This window comes from Gopherus flavomarginatus, chromosome 9 (genome assembly GCF_025201925.1).
Source record: "Gopherus flavomarginatus isolate rGopFla2 chromosome 9, rGopFla2.mat.asm, whole genome shotgun sequence".
NCBI classification, from domain to species: domain Eukaryota; kingdom Metazoa; phylum Chordata; order Testudines; family Testudinidae; genus Gopherus; species Gopherus flavomarginatus.
This window is the reverse complement of record NC_066625.1, coordinates 80478229-80499874: the sequence shown is the minus strand read 5'-3', so window position 1 is coordinate 80499874 and position 21646 is coordinate 80478229. Positions and strand designations below refer to the sequence as shown.

Genomic DNA, 21646 nt, shown 5'->3' with positions numbered 1-21646 from the left:
TGGTGCCTTGATCTGGCCCTGCCTAGCTCCATCAGGCCTTCTTATTCATGACCACTTCAAATGATAGGGCCAGATCCTGAGCTGGCATAAATTCACTGGTGCTAGGTCTGATTGCACCAGCTGAGGATCTGGTCCATACCCTGTTCTTTTTTGGTGACTGCAGTGACAATTGTGTTTGTTACTGTCCGGTTCCTGGAAGAGGTGACGGTTTCTGCAGCCAAGTGCTAACCAAGGTGTACAACACTTTAATTTCAGGGCATCAAACCCCTTATGACTGTATTCAGTAAGCCAAACCTCTGCTCCCATCGACACCAAGTAAGGATTGCTGCTTGTGGCCCATTAACCAATAGGCTGCACTGTACATTAGGGTCCAGGAAATGTTACTGCAAAGATGTGTCTAATAGTGAAATTGCTCCCAGGTACCTGCCTTCATGAAACAAGGACTAAGAAACACACTGGTCTATCCAGCCCCCAGGAACCACGGTGGGTTTGTGGGCTTCGAGGGGGGGCGGCGGGCAGGGTTAGGGTTAGGACTGGGTAGCTCACACGCCCTGGGAGTTTCCATTCCCGGCAGGCTCACTCCCAGGGAACACGCTCTGGATGATGTCGCTCTGTTTCCCTCACAGAGCGCAGGTTGGTATCTCCCCGTTGCCATGGGAACCTGTTGTTTTGAAATCCTGCTTCCAGAGGTGCAGCAGCAGGAGCTGAGCAGGTAATGGCTCAGGCTGTGCCCCCGATCTGCAGCGCCCTGCTGCCCTGCGCCAGGATGGGGGGGGTGGCCTGTGGGTCAGGGTCACTGTAGCCCATCTGTGGAGCAGGGTATTGAGCAGGGACGGGAGGATTTCTTGCTATTGTCCTTTGTTCTGTATTGCTGGGGTCAGTGCTAGCTGGGAAGGTGGGGAAAGTTTGGGGGTCTGGAGGGTGCTGCTGCTGTTTCCTGGCTGGCTGTGTGCTAGGCCAGGAGCTCAGTCAAAGCTCACCCTTATCTTCCACAGATATTGTCACCCTTGGGAAGGACCAAGTGGAGATGATTCTCTCAATAGAAAAAAGATAGATAGATTATTAGGGTTGGAAGGACCTCAGGAGATCATCTAGTCCAACCCCCTGCCCAAAGCAGGACCAATCCCTAAATCACCCCTTCAAGGATTGAACTCACAACCCTGGGTTTAGCAGGCCAATGTTCAAACCACTGAGCTATCCCACCCACAAAAATATGGAATGCTTCACGAATGTGTGTCATCCTTGCACAGGGGCCATGCTAATCTTCTCTGTATCGTTCCAATTTTAGTATATGTGCTGCCGAAGCTGTGTGGCTGTGCAGTGGCCTATGGGAAGCTGAGCGACAGTAAGGCTGTTAGGGAAGGTAGCCACTGAGACATTCCCAAGGTGATAAAATAAGGTTGAAAACCAACAAGATCTAATGGGAGAGGGGGGAGTAGGGAATGAGATTACTGGGGAATCCTGCATGTTTGGCCAGAGACAAGTGCAGATGATTTACCCTTGTGCTGAACCTTCTTTGACCCTACATGGTACAAGATACTGGTACTGTGTTCTATGAGTAACAAAGCTTTGGAGCGCTGCAGTTACTAGATGGGAAAACAAACCGTGGAGAAAACCCTCACTCAAAGCTGTGACAATGCTGGAGTGAGTTTCATGAACAGTTGGGGTGACATGTACAGAACCTAGACCTCAGAAGCAAGATGTTCAACGTCAGCTGTAAGGATAAGCTCACTTCTGTCAGTCACACATTTATCACCACCTAGAGAAGCTCGTTGGGAATGAAGGCAACCCAGCTACTTGCCATCAGGACCTGCTGGGGCCACAGTCACACAAACAGCTTTGTCACCTAACAGCAGATCAGGCAGCCAAGAACAGCCAGGAACCAAGTCCCATAGAAAATGGTTTCAAGCACTGGAGGCCACATGATCACAGAGTATTATTGGAGCAGAATATGTGGTCACTTGGCCAAAGCCTATGAGAGTCGACAGGCAAGAAACAGGTTCAGCAACCAAATGGACCTAGAGGCTTGGTATAGCTTCCAGTGAACAGCAGCCAATATTTGGTGGAGGAAGTGAGGCTGTGCCAGGAGCACAGGGCAAATGCTATAAGGAGCTGGTTTTGCCTCCCGTCCATGAACCCAGGGCTTCCTGGGTACAGGGTCAAATCCTTGGAATGACTATGAACCGTGGTGTCTTCATTGGTGGCCTGTATTATGTTGCTTCCGGCCTGAAACCTGCAATGTACAGCACCGGTAGTGGCTGCTTTGTAGAACTGCCTGGGACACATGATTAAAGCCTACGGGAGCTGCCAGGAAGCAGGATAAATACAGGTGACTGCAAATTCAGAGAATCCTCCACAGTCCTGTACTGGCTTTAAAGGGGAAGGTTTTCTCCAACGATCAACATTTCCTTCAGGCTGCTGCATCTTATTTTAGTCATTGCCTAATGGCATAAGGTTTTACACTATCAAATATTAAGGGAGGGTACCAAGGAGCAGTGCTCCAGTTCCCCCTGACACGTTAATAAAGCTAAAGCGTTTTTATCCCTGATAAATTACGCTCATTTTACACTCAGTCAGTGCTCCCGATGCAGCCCATGTGAGAATCATCATGGAAAGGGGCTTTCCTGGGAGCAAGCTGCTGCAGACAGCACTAGTAGCCAGTTAAGCAGCTAAAGACTAATGACAGTCTTCACCTATTATAGCCCTGGATTACAGTTATATTGGCATCTTATGGCTCAGCTGTTGGGTCAGGGACTGAAATAACTCTTAAAATGGGACTGATTTGACCAGGGGTTATTCTCAGGTGGAAAAGGAGCTTATTTTTGGAATTATTAAATGTCATGATTGGCACTAGTGGAGAAAGTTCATTCTGGTCAAGGATCACATCAGTTTTTTTGGTTAAAATTTAGGGGCTCCTGAGAAAGAAGAGCTGCTTCTGACCATAGCCTGCCTCCATTGTTGGGCACTGTTGCTAGTAGCGTAGGGGTGTGACATGTGCTATAAATTAGGGGAACGCAGATGCAAGTGGGGTTATTTGGGCTCCCCCAGTGGAATAACCCCACTCATGGGTGGCCCTCAGGATACATCTGTAACAGTTGTAGAGGTTTCCTAAGCCCGAATCTCAAGATGTGGTGAGATCCACAGTGAAAAACTGATTGGGGACAGCTGGATACATGAGACTCTCTAGTGACCCTACTGGAATTGTGGAAGCCCAGCTCTGTTTGCTGTAAGTAAGAGATCTTCAGTGTGGATTGGAGATGGGAATTGGAGGCCATGTAGTGACCCCTGGGCTGTACCTGAGGTAAGGGTGGCTGTAGCCTGCTCCATTATGTGTGGCAAATTGCCTATGTAGCCTGCAGCTGGGCAAAATTTGGATGCCCTTGGTGTATTGCCTGGAAAGCTAATAATTGTCATGTTCTTTTGCTTTTCCTTCAGGTGAGGTGGATCCAGTATCCTTGAGCCCCACGACCATGGACAGAATGACTAGGGAACAGCCCCTGTCCAGACAAGAGAAGGTGAAGATTGTGAGCAGTCTCTTGAAGCAGGCCCCACCAGAAGAATTCTGTGAGGCCTTCAGCGATCTGCGCCTGCTGGTGGGTGATGACAGCTTGATGTGCCAGGAAGCTGCCTCCCTCTGTGCCCTGCACAACAAGCTCCACTTCACCCCAGTCAGGAGGAAGGAGTGTGAGGTGCTGCTGACCCGCCACAACGAGCTGGAGGAAAAACACTTCCTTGACTCCCAGAGACAGGTCTCTTTCAAATTTGACCACCTGAGGAAAGAGGCAAGTGATTTTCAGGCTCACCCACAGGAAGATGAGAAAGGTGAGGCATGGAGAAGGGCCCTCTATGAGGGCCTGAAAGCATACGTCAGCAGCCACTATCCTGGGGGAATTTGCAGTGTCTTCATCAAGGATACAGCAATCCGGAAAATCCTCATCGCCTGCATTGCGGGTCGTCTGCACCGACCCTCAGCCTTCTGGAATGGCCTGTGGAAATCAGAGTGGACTTTCACCTTGAGTCCCACTTCCACTTCCACCCAAGTGACCGGGACCATCATGGTGCAGGCTCACTACTTTGAGGATGGCAACATACACTTGACAGTGTGCAAGGATGTGGCAGAGAGTCTGCCTGTCACCACGGAGACCCAGACCTCCCAGGACTTTGTGAAACTGCTGGAGGATGCAGACAACCGGTTCCAGGATGGGCTGATGGAAGAATACCAGAGGATGAGCAATACCCACTTGAAGGCTTTCCGAAGACAGCTGCCCATCACCCACAGCATGATCAACTGGGAGAAAATAGTGACAGCTAAGATAGTGGAGGCACCTGCTGCCCAATGAAAGGCCAGTTTGTATGGGATCTCTGAATAAAGTGTTCAGGGAAGGGAGAAAGTACTAAACATCCTATAAAATAAATAGAGAAAAGAAAAATTGAAAAAAAAAAAAAAAAAAGATAAAACGAAGGCCAGAAGAGTTCTGTGGTGTCAAGAGCCAGGGTGCTCTCCTGGGGGGTTGGGAGATCCAAGTGGAGGTTTTCTGCTGACCACAGGATAAGTGCTCACACAGATCAAACGCAGTCACATTGTGTGTCAGCTTGTTGATAAAGTGGAGGGAGTTCTAAGAAAAGAAACCAAATTGATGAGTGGGCTTCAGAGAGAGAGTGTGATTTCATGATAGAGCACTGGACAGCACATGCCCTCTGTCTCCCCACCTCTCAGGTTCTTCAATACACAAGACCCTAGTTACATAGTACACCTGTTCTCGGGGACTAGTTTATTAGCATATCATAACTTAAACAGTCTCTCTTCCCAATCCCTCAGTGGGACATGGTTCTTCCTTTCTGTGGCCTGGCTGCTTTGCCCTTTCAAGCCATCTTTCTCTTCTCAGCCTACCAGACAAATACAGTTTCTCAGTTTCCCACTAGATAAATGCAATTCCTCCTTCCCAAAGTCTGGTCTTCAGTTGTCCACAGCCAAACTTACAACCTCAGCTTCTCCAGCTTGTTCCCTGAATCACAGAATATCAGGTTGGAAGGGACCTCAGGAGATCATCTAGTTCAACCCCCCACTCAAAGCAGGACCAACACCAACTAAATCATCCCAGCCAGGGCTCTGTCAAGCCTGACCTTAAAAACCTCTAAAGAAGGAGATTCCACCACCTCCCTAAGTAACCCATGCCAGTGCTTCTCCACCCTCCTAGTGAAATAGTTTTTCCTAATATCCAACCTAAACTTCCCCCACTGCAATTTAAGACCATTACTTGTTCTGTTACCACCATTACTCTGCTACCACTGAGAACAGTCTAGATCCATCCTCCTTGGAATTCCCTTTCAGATAGTTGAAATCAGCTATCAAATCCCCCCTCATTCTTCTCTTCTGCAGACTAAACAATCCCAGTTCCCTCAGCCTCTCCTCATAAGTTATGTGCTCCAGCCCCTTAATCATTTTTGTTGCCCTCTGCTGGACTCATTCCCATTTTCCCACATCCTTCATGTAGTGTGAGGCCCAAAACTGGACACAGTACTCCAGATGAGGCCTCACCAATGTCGAATCGAGGGGAATGGTCATGTCCCTCAATCTGCTGGCGATGCCCCTACTTATACAGCCCAAAATGCTGTTATCCTTCTTGGCAACAAGGGCACACTGTTGACTCATATGCAGCTTCTCGTCCACTGTAACCCCTAGGTCCTTTTCTGCAGAACTGCTGCCTAGCCATTTGGTCCATAGTCTGTAGCCATGCATGGAATTCTTCCATCCTAAGTGCAGGACTCTGCACTTGTTCTTGTTGAACCTCAACAGATTTCTTTTAGCCCAATCCTCTAATTTGTCTAGGTCCTTCTGTGTCCTACCCTTACCCTCCAGCACATCTACCACGCTTCCCTGTTTAGTGTCATCTGCAAACTTGCTGAGGGTGCAGTCCACCTCATCCTCCAGATCATTAATGAAGATATTGAACTGATATTGACTGACCCTTGGGGCACTCTGCTTGATACTGGCTGCCAACTAGACATGGAGCCATCGATCACTACCTGTTGAGCCTGACGATCTAGCCAGTTTTCTATCCACCTTATGGTCCATTCATCCAGCCCATACTTCTTTAACTTGCTGGCAAGAATACTGTGGGATACCGTATCAAAAGCTTTGCTAAAGTCAAGGAATAACAGGTCCACTACGTTCCCCTCATCCACAGAAACAGTTATCTTGTCATAGAAGGCAATTAGGTTAGTCAGGCATGACTTGCCCTTGGTGAATCCATGCTGACTGTTCCTGATCACTTTCCTCTCCTCTAAGTGCTTCAGAATTGACTCCTTGAGGACCTGCTCCATGATTTTTCCAGGGACTGAGGTGAGGCTGACTGGCCTGTAGTTTCCCGGATCTTCCTCCTTCCGTTTTTTAAAGATGGGCCTTTTTCCAGTCATCTGAGTCCTCCCCCAATAGCCATAATTTTTCAAAGATAATGGCCAATGACTCTGCAATCACATCCACCAACTCCTTTAGCACCCTCGGATGCAGTGCATCCGGTCCCATGGACTTGTGCTCATCCAGCTTTTCTAAATAGTCCTGAACCACTTCTTTCTCCACAGAGGGCTGGTCACCTCCTCCCTATGCTGTGCTTCCCAGTGCAGTATGGGAAGCTGCTGGGAGCTGACCTTGTTTGTGAAGACAGAGGCAAAAAAAGCATTGAGTACATTAGCTTTTTCCACATCCTCTGTCACTACGTTGCCTCCCTCATTCAGTAAGGGGCCCACATTTTCCTTGATTTTCTTCTTGTTGCTAACATACCTGAAGAAACCCTTCTTGTTACTCTTAACATCTCTTGATATCTGCAACTCCAAGTGTGATTTGGCCTTCCTGATTTCACTCCTGCATGCCCGAGCAATATTTTTATACTCCTCCCTGATCATTTGTCCAATCTTCCACTTTTTGTAAGATTCTTTTTTATTTTTAAGATCAACAAGGATTTCACTGTTAAGCCAAGCTGGTTGCCTGCCATATTTACTATTCTTTCTGCACATCGGGATGGTTTGTTCCCGCAACCTCAATAAGGATTCTTTAAAATACAGCTAGATCTGCTGGACTCCTTTTCTCCTCATGCTATTCTCCCAAGGGATCCTGCCTATCAGTTCCCTGAGGGAGTCAAAGTCTGTTTTTCTGAAGTTCAGGGTCTGTATTCTGCTGCTCTCCTTTCTTCCTTGTGTCAGGATCCTGAACTCAGTCATTTCATGGTTACTTCCTCCCAGGTTCCTATCCACTTTTGCTTCCCCTACTAATTCTACCTGGTTTGTGAGCTGCAGGTCAAGAAGAGCTCTGCCCCTAGTTGGTTCCTCTAGCACTTGCACTAGGAAATGGTCCCCTACACTTTTCAAAAACTTCCTGGATTGTCTGTGCATCGCTGTATTGCTCTCCCAGCAGATATCAGGGTGATTGAAGTCTCCCATGAGAACCAAGGCCTGTGATCTAGTAACTTCTGTTAGTTGCTGGAAGAAAGCCTCATCCACCTCATCCTCCTGGTCTGATGGTCTATAGCAGATTCCCACCACGACATCACCCTTGTTGCTCACACTTCTAAACTTAATCCAGAGACTCTCAGGTTTTCCTGCAGTTTCATACCAGAGCTCTGAGCAGTCATACTGCTCTCTTCCATACAATGCAACTCCCCCATCTTTTCTGCCCTGGCTATTCTTCCTGAACAGTTTATATCCATCCATGACAGTGCTCCAGTCATGTGACTTATTCCACCAAGTCTCTGTTATTCCAATCACATCATAATTCCTTGACTTTGCCAGGACTTCCTGCTTGTTTCCCAGGCTTCTTTCATTTGTGCATAGACACTTAGAGATAACTCACTGATCATCCTGCTTTCTCAGTATGAGGCAGGAGTCCTCCCCTCTTGCACTCTCCTACTTGTGCTTTCTCCTGGTATCCCACTTCCCCACTTACCTCAGGGCTTTGGTCTCCCTTCCCCTGGTGAACCTAGTTTAAAGCCCTCCTCACTAGGTTAGCCAGCCTGCCTGTAAAAATACTCTTCCCTCCCTTTGTTAGGTGGAGCCCGTCTCTGCCTAGCACCCCTTCTTGGAACTCCATCCCACCATCTTGTCCCTTTAGAGCAGTGTTTCCCAAACTTGGGACACTGCTTGTGTAGGGAAAGCCTCTGGCGGGCCGGGCCGGTTTGTTTACCTGCCGCGTCTTCAGGTCCAGCTGATCGCGGCTCCCACTGGCTGCGGTTTGCTGCTCCATAGTCCAATCCCCTGCTCAAAGCAGGACCAACCGCAACTAAATCATCCCAGCTTTAGGGCTTTGTCAAGCTGGGCCTTAAACCTCTAAGGATGGAGATTCCACCCAGGGCTGGCTCTACCATTTTTCCTGCCCCAAACCAAAAAAAAAAGAAAAAAAGCCCAAACTGCCGAAGCAAAAAAAAGGCGCCTAGACTGTGCCGCCCCAAGAATGGATGGAATGCTGCCCCTTAGCATGTGCCACTCCAGGCATGTGCTTCCTGTGCTGGTGCCTGGAGCCGGCCTGGAGCCGGCCCTGATTCCACCACCTCCCTAGCTAATCCATTCCAGTGCTTCACCACCCTCCTAGTGAAAGAGTGTTTCCTAATATCCAGGACGCTTTTTGGAACCCCACTTCAGGAAAGGGAAGGCTGCTATCAAATCCCCCCTCACTCTTCTCTTCTGCAGACTAAATAACCCCAGTTCCCTCAGCCTCTCCTCATAAGTCATGTGCCCCAGCCCCCTAATCATTTTCGTTGCCCTCCGCTGGACTCTCTCCAATTTGTTCACATCCCCTCTATAGTGGGGGTCCAAAACTGGACACAGTACTCCAGATGTGGCCTCACCAGTGCCAAATAGAGGGGAAATAATCACTTCCCTCAATCTGCTGGCAATGCTCAAACTAATACAGCCCAATATGCCATTGGCCTTTTTCCTGGTATGATTTACTGTTGAATAACTATCGATTTTAATCTCTTCTAGCCCTTCTTTTTCACTTAACTCTTCTACCCACATTTTAACCCTAAAAGTGTAAGTGAGTTTATTGTGTCAGGCTACATTTTGTTTGCTTAAATCCCAACATTCAATTGCCCAGTTATTTTGTGTGTGCTGTTTCCCTTGACTTTAGCCCAAAATGTCAGATCTAACATTTCATTCTTAAATTGATATGTTTTTCTCCATGAGCAACACAGAGGTGTCATAAGAGATGCACTGCATGCAATTCGTAGTGCTAGAGCTTGAACTAATTCTAACTTTTTAAGCTTCAACCCGGTTGCAGAGCTAAAGGCTTGACAGCCACAGTCTAGGACTCATATTATCACTCTATACAGCATCATCAGCACTGCCTTATCTGCTCCTCAGTTAATCCCAGCAATACATTAAAGTAGATTAATCCGTTTGTTTGTTTGTAATATTTTCTATATGGCCCTCCCTAACAGTACATCCATAAACTTGAATGGATGTGCCTTCATAAAATATCAATTACACTCATCTTTAATTTTTTTTCTAGAGATGATCATTCCCTTTGTTTTAATGCTTGGGGATTTAAATTTACAGTCATCTCCAGACCCTGAGACCTCCCTGAGGGCCTCATTGGTTTCTTTCTCCAGTCACTTTAATTCTCATGCGTTTAACCATATAGCACAATCATCTACAAATAAGATAATACCCATTCCGGTCCTTACACTTTTTGGGAGATCATTTATCATAATGTTAAACAAAGTAGGATTGACAACACTCCACTGAGGAATGCCATTGACAATATTGTAGATACCTCATAAGACTTTCCTTATTCTACCCTGTATGGTCCTCTCACTCAAAAAACCCCACAACTAACCAACAAACAAACAACCTTATTCACCAGAACATTCTTCCTTTTATCCCTACCTTGACCAACTTATACAAACCCTCCCTTCATGACATATCACATGCTTTTTCAATGTCCACAAACCCCACACAGTTATATACTCTTTGTTCCTCATACTTTTTTGTATTCCTATTTCTAATTTTACAATATGATCAATCATGGATCTCCTTCCCCTAAAGCCACTTTACACATTATTTAAGATGTCATTTTTTCCAACTATGCAACTAGCCTCTCATTTATAATTCTCATCTCATAACTTTACCCACACAAGATATGATAACAATTGGTCTATAAGCATCAATTCTCATAAGTAACTTAGCTGGCTTTCTTATTGATACTATCATCGGATGCTTCCATGCTACTGGTATTACTTCTTCTCATATGTTATTATATAATTTTAATAAAATCCTGAAACTCCCTGCAGGTCAGCATTCAAGAAAGCATTATATTACATATACTATCTTTACCTGGGGCTGTGTTTTTATTTTTGTCTAACTTTTCTGAGTTCCTGCATATTGAAGTTTTCATTCAGTATCTCATCATCATTTCCCCAACCATTTAAGATCTCAGTTTTCTTGATCAAATTTTCTCCTCCTCACCCCCTGAAAATCTGTACTTTGATTCTTCTCCATACTAACTTTCCAGAACACTTCTGCTAGGATTTCTGCCTTTGTTTTGTTAGAATGTATAACTCCATCCTCGTCAATAGGATCAGGGCTAAATATACCTGTTATGAATGTTCTATTCATTTTCCTAACTTGCTTATAAATCTCTGAAACCTTGGTATTTGCTTTTAATTTTCCCATAATACTCCTTTCAACTCTTGTTTAGTCCTCTTATTAATTTTGTGCCACTGCCTTTCTTCTTTCATATTTTGTCCAGTCCTCACTGTTCACACTGGTTTAGTTTTTCTATATGCCTTATTTCTTCTTCAATTACAATCTTGTATTCCACCACAGAACTGGGTTTCTGATTTTAGGGCAATTTGTTACCTTATGAAAAGTTACTTTGGCTGCTGCCACAATTCCCTTTATTGTGTTATCACTAAATTCCTCTATATTAATCACTTACATACTTATTACTCAGACATTCATCACACATACGTTTGAAGAACTCCCAATCAGACCTTTTAAAATTCCAAGTAAGAGTACCTCCAGTGTCTTCAATATTACCTTTGCCTTGGTACATAAATGTAGGGAAATGATCACTACTCATTCCCTCTTCCTGGTTAATTTACCAGTTACATTTACTAGCTATATTGCTTGTTGCAATTCCCAGTGCCAAATGGGAACAGGAACCCAGTAACTGAGCTAAACCTTGTTGGTTCGCTGTTATTTAGTATTCCCAGATTGTGTTCATCCAGAAACTTTTCCAAACATTTGCTATTGCTCCAATTTCCCACTTTCCCATAACTCGTTATGACTACTCAAATCTCCACATATAATATATGGACCTTTTACTTCTCTAGTGAGCTCTTTTAATTTTGAGCACTCCAAATCTTTATAGGTCCTTAAAGTAGTGTTTTTATTGTGCATTGGAATCTCTATTGTAGTGTACTCAACACTGAGTTTCTTTACATTTATTTTGACATTAATTTATAAAGGAAAATAAGTTCTTTCTCTATCATATCTGACTGTACCATATCTTGGAAAAGTTGTCATTTAAAGTTCCATTAAGCATGTTTCCAGTATACATATAACGTCAGGCTTGTCCTTCATTTCAAAAATAGTCTTCTTTAGTTCCTGACCATGTGCTATTAAGTGTCACACATTCCCACAATTTCTTTTAGCACCATATTAGTTAAACTGCAGTATTGCCCTCACACAAAATTGCATTAACATGCAAATACTTTTCTGCAGCTTTTATTATCTGTATTCTTTCTGTTTGTGAAGTGCAGTTGATTACTTCTACCCTAAATGCTACAAATTCCACCTTGTCTACAAATAAGTCTTCCCTAACTGCTCTTATATTATTTACCATACCCTTTATAGCACTGTGTTGTAGGCATGGTTCCTTCCCCTTATTGGTTTTCTCCTCCATCCCCACCTGTCACTTTGAATGCCGTTTAGCAGCTTCTGCATAAGATATCTTGTTGGTAATCCTGGTTCTTTGCATCTCCCTAGCCTGTTTAGCTACCATGAATTCTCCATAAGCTACTGTTCTTATCCCCACAGGTTTCATATGAATGCTCCTCAACACATTTACCATATCTTGTGTTTCCCTTTATACACATCTGTCACATGGCCAAATTTTGGGCACTTGTAGCATCTCAAAGGTTGAGGAACGTATGGGTTAGTCCAAAATATAGGCTATCCTAGCTTTACCCCATCAGGTAAAACCCTTCCTCCAAGTGTTATTTGCACACCTGTTGATGGTTTGTTCTCTCCCACCTCCTACTAATTAATTGCTTGATGAATAGCACCTGGACCCACCTATACCTTTTTAAATTTTATCCTCCATCATTTCCAGTGGGACTCCATATCTTACCCCACTTGTTTCTGTCAGAAATTTTTGGGGCTGCCAATGCATTTTTATTTTCCCCAAGAATTTTAGTTTGAAGCAGTTTCTCAGCCTGCTCCTCACCAGTACACTCCACTAATAAACCTTCACCCTGTAATATTCCAGCTCTTGATATAGCCCTAACATTTTCCTAATCCATTTAGCTATTTGCAAAGGATTAATGTCACCTATCTCCACTTCCTTACCCAGCAATTTGACAATTGCAATATTTTGGCATTCTGCCCTACTCTTTGTTCCCCATTCCCTACTTCTTCTGATATTTCTCATCTTTTTCCTACTTTGCACCCATTCTTCATTCCTAGCTTCTTTTTCTTCATTTTCTAGAGTGACTTCTGCAATATTCAGCCTATTTTTTTCTTCAGCCCTTCAAAACTCCTGTCTCCCCAGCCCTTCTCCCACTTGGCAGGGGCAGGCCTTTAGCACAACCATCTGCTAAGGCTTACAAACTTTTCCCACCACAGCAGTTAATTCTCAGCTCTGTTTATATAGTCCTTCCTTAACTCCTTCCCCTGAAACCTCCCTAACACCAGCTAGGGTCAATTATCACTTGGTTGCTAGGTCACAGGCCAGGCTGAGACCAGCTTGCCTTAAAGGGCCAGGCAGCCTGTGACAGAGACCAACATGCCTGAGAGAAAGACAAATATATGGAGAGGGTACTGCATCCAAACCCCGCAGTCCTTGTCTGAGACACAGATGACAGAGGAAATGGGAGCCACGAAGTATGGAACAAGAGGAAAAATCAGCAAGACACACAATAATGTTCATGATTCAACACCCATCCACATGGCTTTGGCTGATGACACACCATCACACCATGAAATGAGCTGGCTGCACAGTCTTGCTTGTAGACCAGTGCATCTTCCACCACCCCCCCATCTTGCAGTGACTAGCATGGGGTGCAGTGTTAGCTGGAAGCCTGCACAGCTGGCATGCCAGAGTCCGCTTTAAGGGTGCCTGGATAACTCAAGTGAATAGTTAAATGATATTGAGCCTTTCACCTCTGTATCACAAATTCAAATCCAGCCAAGGTCAGTAGCACCCAAAACTTGTTACCATTTGCTGGCCTTTTGGCAGTCTATGTAAAAGCATTTTGATGGTGTGAGAATTCCTAGTACCGAACGATCAAGATCAGAAAACCACCACCACAGCTGGCTTTGATTGGCTGTCTTGTGGGGCATCAACTCAGACACCAAGGACTGGAATGATAATAGAGAACTAAGTCCCCTTTCGTTGCTAGAGGTCAGGGCTGGGATAGCTTTGGCCTTGTGCTGCTGCACTCGTGGTGACTGAGAACTTCCTGCTCCAGCACTATGAGGCTGGCACCATTCACTAATACCATGGGAGAGTATTTCTTTTGTACCATTAAGTCCCCGCTCCATCTACACTGGGAGACTGTTTCATTACTAAGAGTTGATCTCAGCAGTTAACCCCGCGGCTGAGAAATGGTGTCACTTCTAGTGCAGGTGGAACCAACACTCAACTGAACTTTCTGTAACAGTGCTGAAAATGGTTTAGTCCTGGCTACACAAGCAGTGTGTTAAATTGCTTTTATATGCGATGATAGCGGTCTATAAAAATCATAACTAGTATAGAAAGTAAATACAGAAGTGTTATTTACTCCTTCTCATAACACTAGAACTCGGGGCCACAAATTAAATGAATAGGCAGCAGGTTTAAAACAAACAAAAAGAAGTATTTTTTCACACAACGCAAAGAGCCACCAGTTCCATTTCCTAGCATAGAGATGTGTAACAAAGCCTTCACTATGCACATGCCACTTCCATTCCATTTTAGCAGCTGGTCTGGGTTTTTTATTTTGGTCTGTAGAAATCATGTTCAGTTTTACACTCGCCATAGTAAAAAAACCCACTCCAGGTTATTACAGGAAATGCTAGTACAAGTTGCAGAGAGGTTTGAAATGTCCTTTTTCTTGCGGGGGTGGGGCGAGAGGAGAGATAAAAGGGGGCCAGACCCACATATGGAACCAGACAGAGATGGAGAGCAAGAGAGAAAAAGGGAAAAGACAGCCAGGAGTAGAATGCGAGCGCATGCCAGCCTGTGTGGGAAGCTGCTGCTGTCATTTGGGAGGTTATTAAGGACATTCATCGGGCAACACACACGCCTGGATTCCCATCTGAGCAGCATCAATAAACTTTTTGTTTCATCCTCTTTGGAAGAGGAGCCTTAATTAGGCATGAAGAAATTTATCAAGCAGCAGCCTCCTGGAGCAGGTTGGTCCCAGTGACATCTGGTGTGATGGCTTCCTGCGCAGTTCCAAGCAGCAGCAGCAAGAATTTATTAAGACCCACGCCCCCACACCCCATTTGACTGAGAAATCCAAACTGCATCCGTCTAATAGCAGCCATTGCAGAGGGGAAGGCAAATGTGAAACTCAGCCGCTCCCGTGTCCTCTAACAAAAAGCCAACCTGCTGTATTGGCTTGTCTAGGCTCAGATGCTGGGTCAGTGCTGGGGTGTTATTGTGCCAGTTGCCTAGCCCTTTAGGTAAAGCAGGGATGGTAACAGAGGTTTTCAGTGAGTTTTTCAACTCATTGGCTACCGCTGTCCATTGGAGCTGGCCCAGCAACTGTTCAGATGTCATGTGAGAGCTGCCTAGAGGAGGCAAGATCCTGAGTAATGTTTCCCAGGATGGGGCTTTAGGGCCAAACCTAGTAAAGCCAATGGGAGTCTTTCCAGATCCTTTTGTGCACACAAATAACTTATAACTGGCAGAACCTAAATATGATTGTTGCAGGTGATTATTGTGTAAAGCAGAGTCATTGTTTTAAACCACCAAACCTGATCCCACTGAAGAGAATGGGGAGATTTGCCATGGAGTAAATATGAGCAGAATTTCACCCTTGGTTTAATGCATTTTGTTTCAAGAGTGAATAGCTGGGGTCCATTCCAGGAGCAGCAGTGTCACGGGGCCACTCGGCCTGACGAGTCGCTTTGTGTACAACTGGCACATGCTTTGATTCAATCAAACAGCGTGCTCAGGAGATGTTACATGTGGACCAGGAAAACAAAAATGCATTTTGTTTTTTTTAAAAAGCCCCCTGTTATGTAATGCCCTTGGCTAGACCTCCTGAGGCTTTGCAGGTGTTTTAAAATATCTCGCAGGAAGACCTTTAAGTAATAGCCACACTTCCCTTTTAGCAAGGCAAGCGATCACTTTCCCTTCCAAGACCCCCATCTCCACCACCAGGAAACCAGGCTGTGTTACTGCCACAGACATGGCACAGGCAAGGGTGCCAGCTATGGCACTGCAGCTTTTTATTTTCTAATCGGTTTAAAAATAAAAATCACACCATTTCCTTTATTTCTGAAAAAAGTGATGGTAACAGCAATCGGTACCTGGCCTCGGGCCACTCGCTGAAGGTAAGGAGCTGAGGTTCAGAATCCATAGCTTCATCTTTAGCCACCACGGCCTCCTAGCTGGGCATAAATGGCGGAGGAGATGGTCTGTCTTGAATGACCATTACTCAGTTGGGTAAAGCCTCTCATGATCATAAAACAGATTTGGTTTTTGATGCTGCTTTCTTTTTAATTTCTTCCCATCTCTCAAAAAATACAAGTAATTATGTTAAGGTACAAGGTAGGATGTATACTCAGAATATCAAGATGAATTTAAAAATCTGGGCCTAAAAATAAAATAAGGGATATAATTTCCTTGGGTTAGGAAGGAACTTCTCCTACAGGCAGGTTAATCCATAATGGTTACCTGCACCTTAATGTGAATCAGGTTGAACACTAATTAGCAGACTAACAGTCTTACAAGCATGGCAATTTTTTGTTCATAAACATGACATATAGTTTTATCTTTTAAAAGTTATGGAGGCCGGCACTCAGATTTCACAGGGACAATGTCAAGTAGTTTAACCCCACAATGTAGGCATGTAGATAACAAAAAACCTAATACAAACAGGAACTCTTTCACAATTAAAGACAAAATTCTGTAATGCCATTTGTTACTGTTGCAGTTGAAATTAAACCTTCTGTATTCTTTGTACCCCAAACCAACTGCTTTCTGCTGCCAAAGGAGAGTTAGGAAAGGAAACTGGAATAGAAACGGGAAGTGAAATTGACTAACCAGATCAATCTAGTCTCACTGACAAACAAACAAACAAAAAAAGTGGAAAGCAAACTTGTTTTTTTAAGAATGACGTCACTCATTTTACTGTAAGTAGTAATAGTAATGCAGGGAAGGGACTGATTTATTTAAACTATGGGTGAAATTCACCCGTGTGCAGAGGGCCAGCTTGATAGCTATATACAGTACCACTTAAGTCCTACCTAAGTCTTCAAAATAAAGATTAGCTGGGTCTTAAGTAGTCCACAGGCCTCATGGTGGTTCTCTGCTCGGACGTGAATGTCCCCTGTATGATTTAATGTTGACAGGGTCCTTTTAAACCCTCACTTTTGAGCTTTCTACTTAGATGAGACTTAGGCCCATTATGAATTTTGGAGCAGGAAGGAGAAACGGCTGTTTAACAGGTAGTGATTGGGAACCAAGAGTTACAATGTGCTTATGGTTTTCATGAGCTCTGGCAGATGCTGGGTCCCTTTGACTCCGGCACAGTGTAAGACTTAGCACTGACTGCACTGGTTTGCCCACTTGGTATGTTCCAGGGGTTTTGCTTTTTCTATTAGTTGTGTAGGATAGGAATTAAAAAACAAACACAGCGTCCTTCTGAGACCATCAGCCCAGTCTGATCTTCACTAGCCCCTGTGTTGTCTCCTGCTCCTGGAACTCCTTTGACAGCAAACCTCATTCAAATCAGCCTGCCTTTGAGATCCCCCTCCGGTGTCTCCTGGAGTCAGTCACTAGGGTGAGTCTCACGCTGCATCTCAAGGGCTCTGTCCAGAGTCCAGTGGCCTTTCCAAACAGGCTGCTCTGATTGCAGCATCCTTCTCACCAAACCACGTGGGATAGAGCTGAACTGGTGACCATCTGGATGATGTCGTGGGCCATTCACCGGGAGGCAGTAAGGTAGCTCCGCTGCAGAGAAGGGACCACGGCGCTCTGCTGCATGTCTCAGTTCCTGTCCAGTCACTCAGGCAACCTCTCAGCTGTTTAGCCACAAACAAAATCTCCCTCCCCGCTCCCGCCACAACCCCATTATTAGCACTAAGCCAAGAATACTGAGAAGTGCCAGCACCTGGGTTCTTGGCCAAATAGACCTTAACTACCCACCTTGGACCGGTCACACACATGGCCTAAAGTTTATCCATCACCCTCAAGCACTCTGAAGAACGAAGGTGACCTTCAAGCATTTTTGATGTTGTAGAACTAACTTCTTTCTGAGCCTAACCAGCCCCAGGCAAAGCCTTGAGCCTGGGCAGCAGCTTCCGACTCTCCTGTAACTTGTCTGTCACCGAACACCAAACAGTTATAATACTCAGGTCAATATATATAGGCACCACGTATATATATTTTTGTCACTGTTCTGCACGTTAACAAAGAAAACCAACCCCACTAGCCACTGCTCAGGCTTTTCTCCCGCTCCCCCTTTCTCCCATGGTGTATAGCCTGCAGGAACGCGAGCCACAGAAGCCTGTCTTACGTGGCCCCACCGCACTCTCCGACAGTCAGTTTCAAGGCTCCTTGCTGGTGCAGCGTCTTTAGGGCTTTGAACTCCAAGGGCATGGTGTGAGGGCTGGCCTGGGAGGTGTAGCCATACTTCAGGCTGTCATAGTAGTGGTATTTGACAGGGTTCTGGTTCTGATCCCGGGGAAAAGGCCAGAAGCCATAGAGATAGATCCTGTTGCAGAAGCGGGTGGCCAGGGTGTACATGAGAAGGCCAGTGGTTGGTCGTTTTATGTGCACTTTGTTTGTTAGCCAGTACCTGGAAAGGGAAAGAAAACCAAATCCTGTTATTCAAGCCATAGTGAGACTCACTGTGCACAGCCTACCTGTCACATACTCTCCCCTTCCCTTCCTCTGCCCAAGCTACATCAAAGACAGATTCAATAGTGAGAGATGGCTGATTGATGTAGCAGTTCTGCTGGCCAAGAAATAACTACTGCTAGATTTTCTTCATGACTGAGCAGCTGTCTCTCTGTCTAGGAACTGACAACACACTTGTCACTGTGGTATCTGAGTATTTTACCTCACTTCAATCCCTTATAAAAAAAAATCTCTTACAGTAGTGGCCCACAATATTTCAGGCCATAATCATCTTCCTTACAGCAGAGAAGACCAATACTATAGACAGGTCAAGTAGTCTCTGTCAACCTCTCGGAACACACACTCACATGTAGATTATATAGGCAGCTCATCGTTATCACTGATGCATGATGTCTTGACTCTCTAGTAACTGTAACGGGGTTGTGAACATTTTTTAATTTGAATAAGGGGTCGCCAAGGTGAAAAGCTGGAGAAACACTGAACTGTAGACTATTAAAGCCAGTGCTCACCTCTGTGGTCCCTTGTCAGAACATACCACAGCATTTTGGAGTAACCGTGCATACAGCAGGAGCATGCACTAGGGTTACAGCAGTGCTTTGGGGCCAGCACTGTTGAATACTATATTATTCTTCATGAAGGATGACAGAGAAGATGGGTGGAAGTTGCATCCTGTTGCAATGGCTCAAGTTACAACAGAAGCCCTGTTGAAAGTGGTAGCGTTTTGGGCTGTGACTAGAAAATACTGCAGAAATATTGTATTTTCACAATGGATATTGCTTGCTCCTGGAGTTTGACAGCACGGAGCATCTGCCTGCTTTCCTGAGCAGTGAGCACTGTGAAAGGAATGTCATTAAAAGGATGGGGAGTGGGGTGGGGTGGAAAATCTCCCCAAAGTGTATCCTTTCCCTACCGAATCACACATGTTCTACACCTGACATCCCTGGCTGCAGACAGAACGGCCTGTAGTGCCCACAGCTGCTGCTCTCCTGTGATCATGCTTGGCTTTCACTTCCCCAGCCTGTTCAAACACCCGCCATGGGGTATGTTCACTTTAGATGCCCATGGATTATGTGTAATTGGGATTTCAAAGAGCCTAGTTTCAGGCGAGTCCTTCTGCAAGGATGATGGGGCTTTTGATAGGAGATGCAGAGCCAGGTTTGGCAGCTCTGTGCAGCATTTCTGGAAGGTTGCTCAGCATTCTCAACTTCGATTTTGCCCTCTCCGGGTCCCGCTGCATAGCGCAGGCCCTTACACTTGTGTGCATTCCCACTGACTTCTGTGGGACTCCTTGCAGGTGTCCACTCAGCTGGATCCTTGTGCAGGATCTGAGCCTCACCCCTGCAAATTAACTTTGCAGAGGAGCCATGAACATTTAGCAGCCCAGGTATAAAACCTACTTGTCTGCCTTCTACTAGATGGGAAAAAAAATGACACTTCCTGAGTGAGCTGGTGAGTAGAATTTTGTAAGTGTAGCTAATATGGAGTAGAACCCTCAGGGCATGCTGGGAACACAGTCTCACTTTCCTGTAGGTTAGCAGTGGTGATTGCTGGTTGCTAAGCATTCACATCACCTGCTATCTGAGTGCCTGTGGCTATGGCAAAGCATTCTGCTGCGACCTTTCTTGAAGGAATGCCTTGGTAAGATGGTGCTCCTTGGAATGGCTCATCTGCGCACCAGACAGCATCTGAGAGGGGTGATGCTTCCAGGGTCTGACAGGGAAAGAAACATGGCGATGGGCATTGTGTGGCTGCCTCTGAATAGCCTTGCTCAAAGGCACTGTCCCTGCAGCTTCGACCTGGCCCCATATGTCGCAGTAAGAGAAAAGCAAACATTGCTATTGTAAAGCAGCACGGGGTCATTCTACAGGTGGCCACGAAACAGCTGTGCCTGTGTATTTTACATGGCAGCCCAGAGGGCAGCCATTAGACTGATACAGCCAATGAGAGAAATGGTCTGTTATTACAGCCATTTAATACTGAGAAGCCGGGGAAAGTCATTCAGCAGGGAAGTTACTGTAATCCAGCTACACTGGAGATACCCATAAAGCCAAATTCATCTGTTCACACTGGTGGAGTTACACCAGGGATGAATTTATGCCATGAAGTTTAACAGCCTCAAAATTCCCTCTACTACAGCTGCTGGTCTAGCACTGGCATCTTAACAGTATCTTATACTGTGCCACACCTGGGGCTGTCATATGATCCCACAAAGCAGAATACTGGCTGCATCACAACCTATCAGAGGTTTTTTTTCCAGGAGTTGTTTGTTTATAGATCCCAAGAAACCTATGAATGGACCACAGCCTTGGTAAAGTTCCACTGTAAAGGATGGGACGCCTGAAATTATACCCAATGTCCCAGTCATAGAGACAGCTGAACCTTGAAGGGTATGTCTACCCTGCAGTCAGAGATGTGACTGCAATACATGGAGATGTAGCTGAGCTTGCTTTGATCTAGGTAGCTCGAATGACAACAGCAGTGAAGCCACGGCAGCATGGGCTGTCCAAGCCCGCCCGGGACCCTGGGTATGTCTTCCAACAGCTAGTCAGTGCAGCCATGCCTTCACTGCTGTTATCAGGCAAGCTAGCTAGATCCATGCTAGCTCAGGAAAATCAACATGTGCGGAAGTCGCACTTCTGACTGCAGTGTAGACAGACTCGATCTGTCTCCACTACTAAACAAACCCAACGGCAGCACATCTGAGCGCCCAGGTCAACTGACTTGGGTCTGCGGGGCTCGTGCTACTGGGCTAAAATTAGCAGTGTCGATATTCTCACACAGGCTAGAGCCTGGGGTCTGAGACCTTCTCCCTTGCTGGGTTTCGGAGCCCAGGCCCAAGCCCGAGCGGGAACGTCTATGCTCTATTTTCAGTCCTATAGCTTGAGCTCCACAAGCTGGAGCTAGTTGACCCCAGGCTCGGAGACTTGCTGCTATGAGGTTCTTTTTGCATTGTGGCCATACCATAAGGCAGTGTTTCCCAAACTTGGGATGCCACTTGTGTAGGGAAAGCCCCTGGAGGCCGGGCCAATTTGTTTACCTGCCACGTCTGCAGGTTTGGCTAATTGTGGCTCCCACTGACTGTGGTTCACTGCTCCAGGCCAATGGGAGCTGCTGGAAGTGGCATGAGCCAAGCGATGTACTGGATTGCAGATAGGAAATTCTGACCCCAAACACTGAGCCTGACATTCTGGCTCCAACCCCCTCATGGTCTCAGCCAGAACCAGATCGTTCCAGCCCTTTTACTACTTTACAATTATCGGGTGGCGATTGGAAGCAGCAGTGCCCATCCTCTGAAGTACTTCTGGGCGGCACATGGGAAAAATATTTCCCCTTCTCAATGTCCAGGGACCTGCTGGTGCC

At 45.7% G+C, this 21646-nt stretch overlaps 2 protein-coding genes and 1 pseudogene across 4 annotated transcripts in view; 1 reads left to right on the top strand and 2 right to left on the bottom strand.

Annotated features, from left to right (window-relative positions):
- The window catches only part of LOC127058035 (F-actin-capping protein subunit alpha-2-like), a 348126-nt gene extending 340340 nt beyond the window's left edge, over positions 1-7786 (top strand). For 2 of the 3 annotated variants that reach the window (XM_050967418.1, XM_050967417.1), the window contains one exon: positions 3436-7786. In XM_050967418.1, the coding sequence (XP_050823375.1) occupies positions 3436-4340 (905 nt within the window). In that variant the 3' untranslated portion in view covers positions 4341-7786. Of the gene's footprint in view, positions 1-1703; positions 2330-3435 lie in introns of those variants that run through there. The other variant, XM_050967420.1, reaches the window with a different exon arrangement.
- On the bottom strand, positions 1208-1308 carry LOC127058678 (uncharacterized; annotated as a pseudogene).
- An 8280-nt stretch (positions 7787-16066) lies between the features above and the next one.
- The window catches only part of ST8SIA2 (ST8 alpha-N-acetyl-neuraminide alpha-2,8-sialyltransferase 2), a 39821-nt gene continuing 34241 nt past the window's right edge, over positions 16067-21646 (bottom strand). Inside the window, exon 6 of the mRNA XM_050967414.1 lies at positions 16067-18224. Within this exon, the coding sequence (XP_050823371.1) occupies positions 17939-18224 (286 nt within the window). The 3' untranslated portion in view covers positions 16067-17938. The remainder of the gene's footprint in view (positions 18225-21646) is intronic.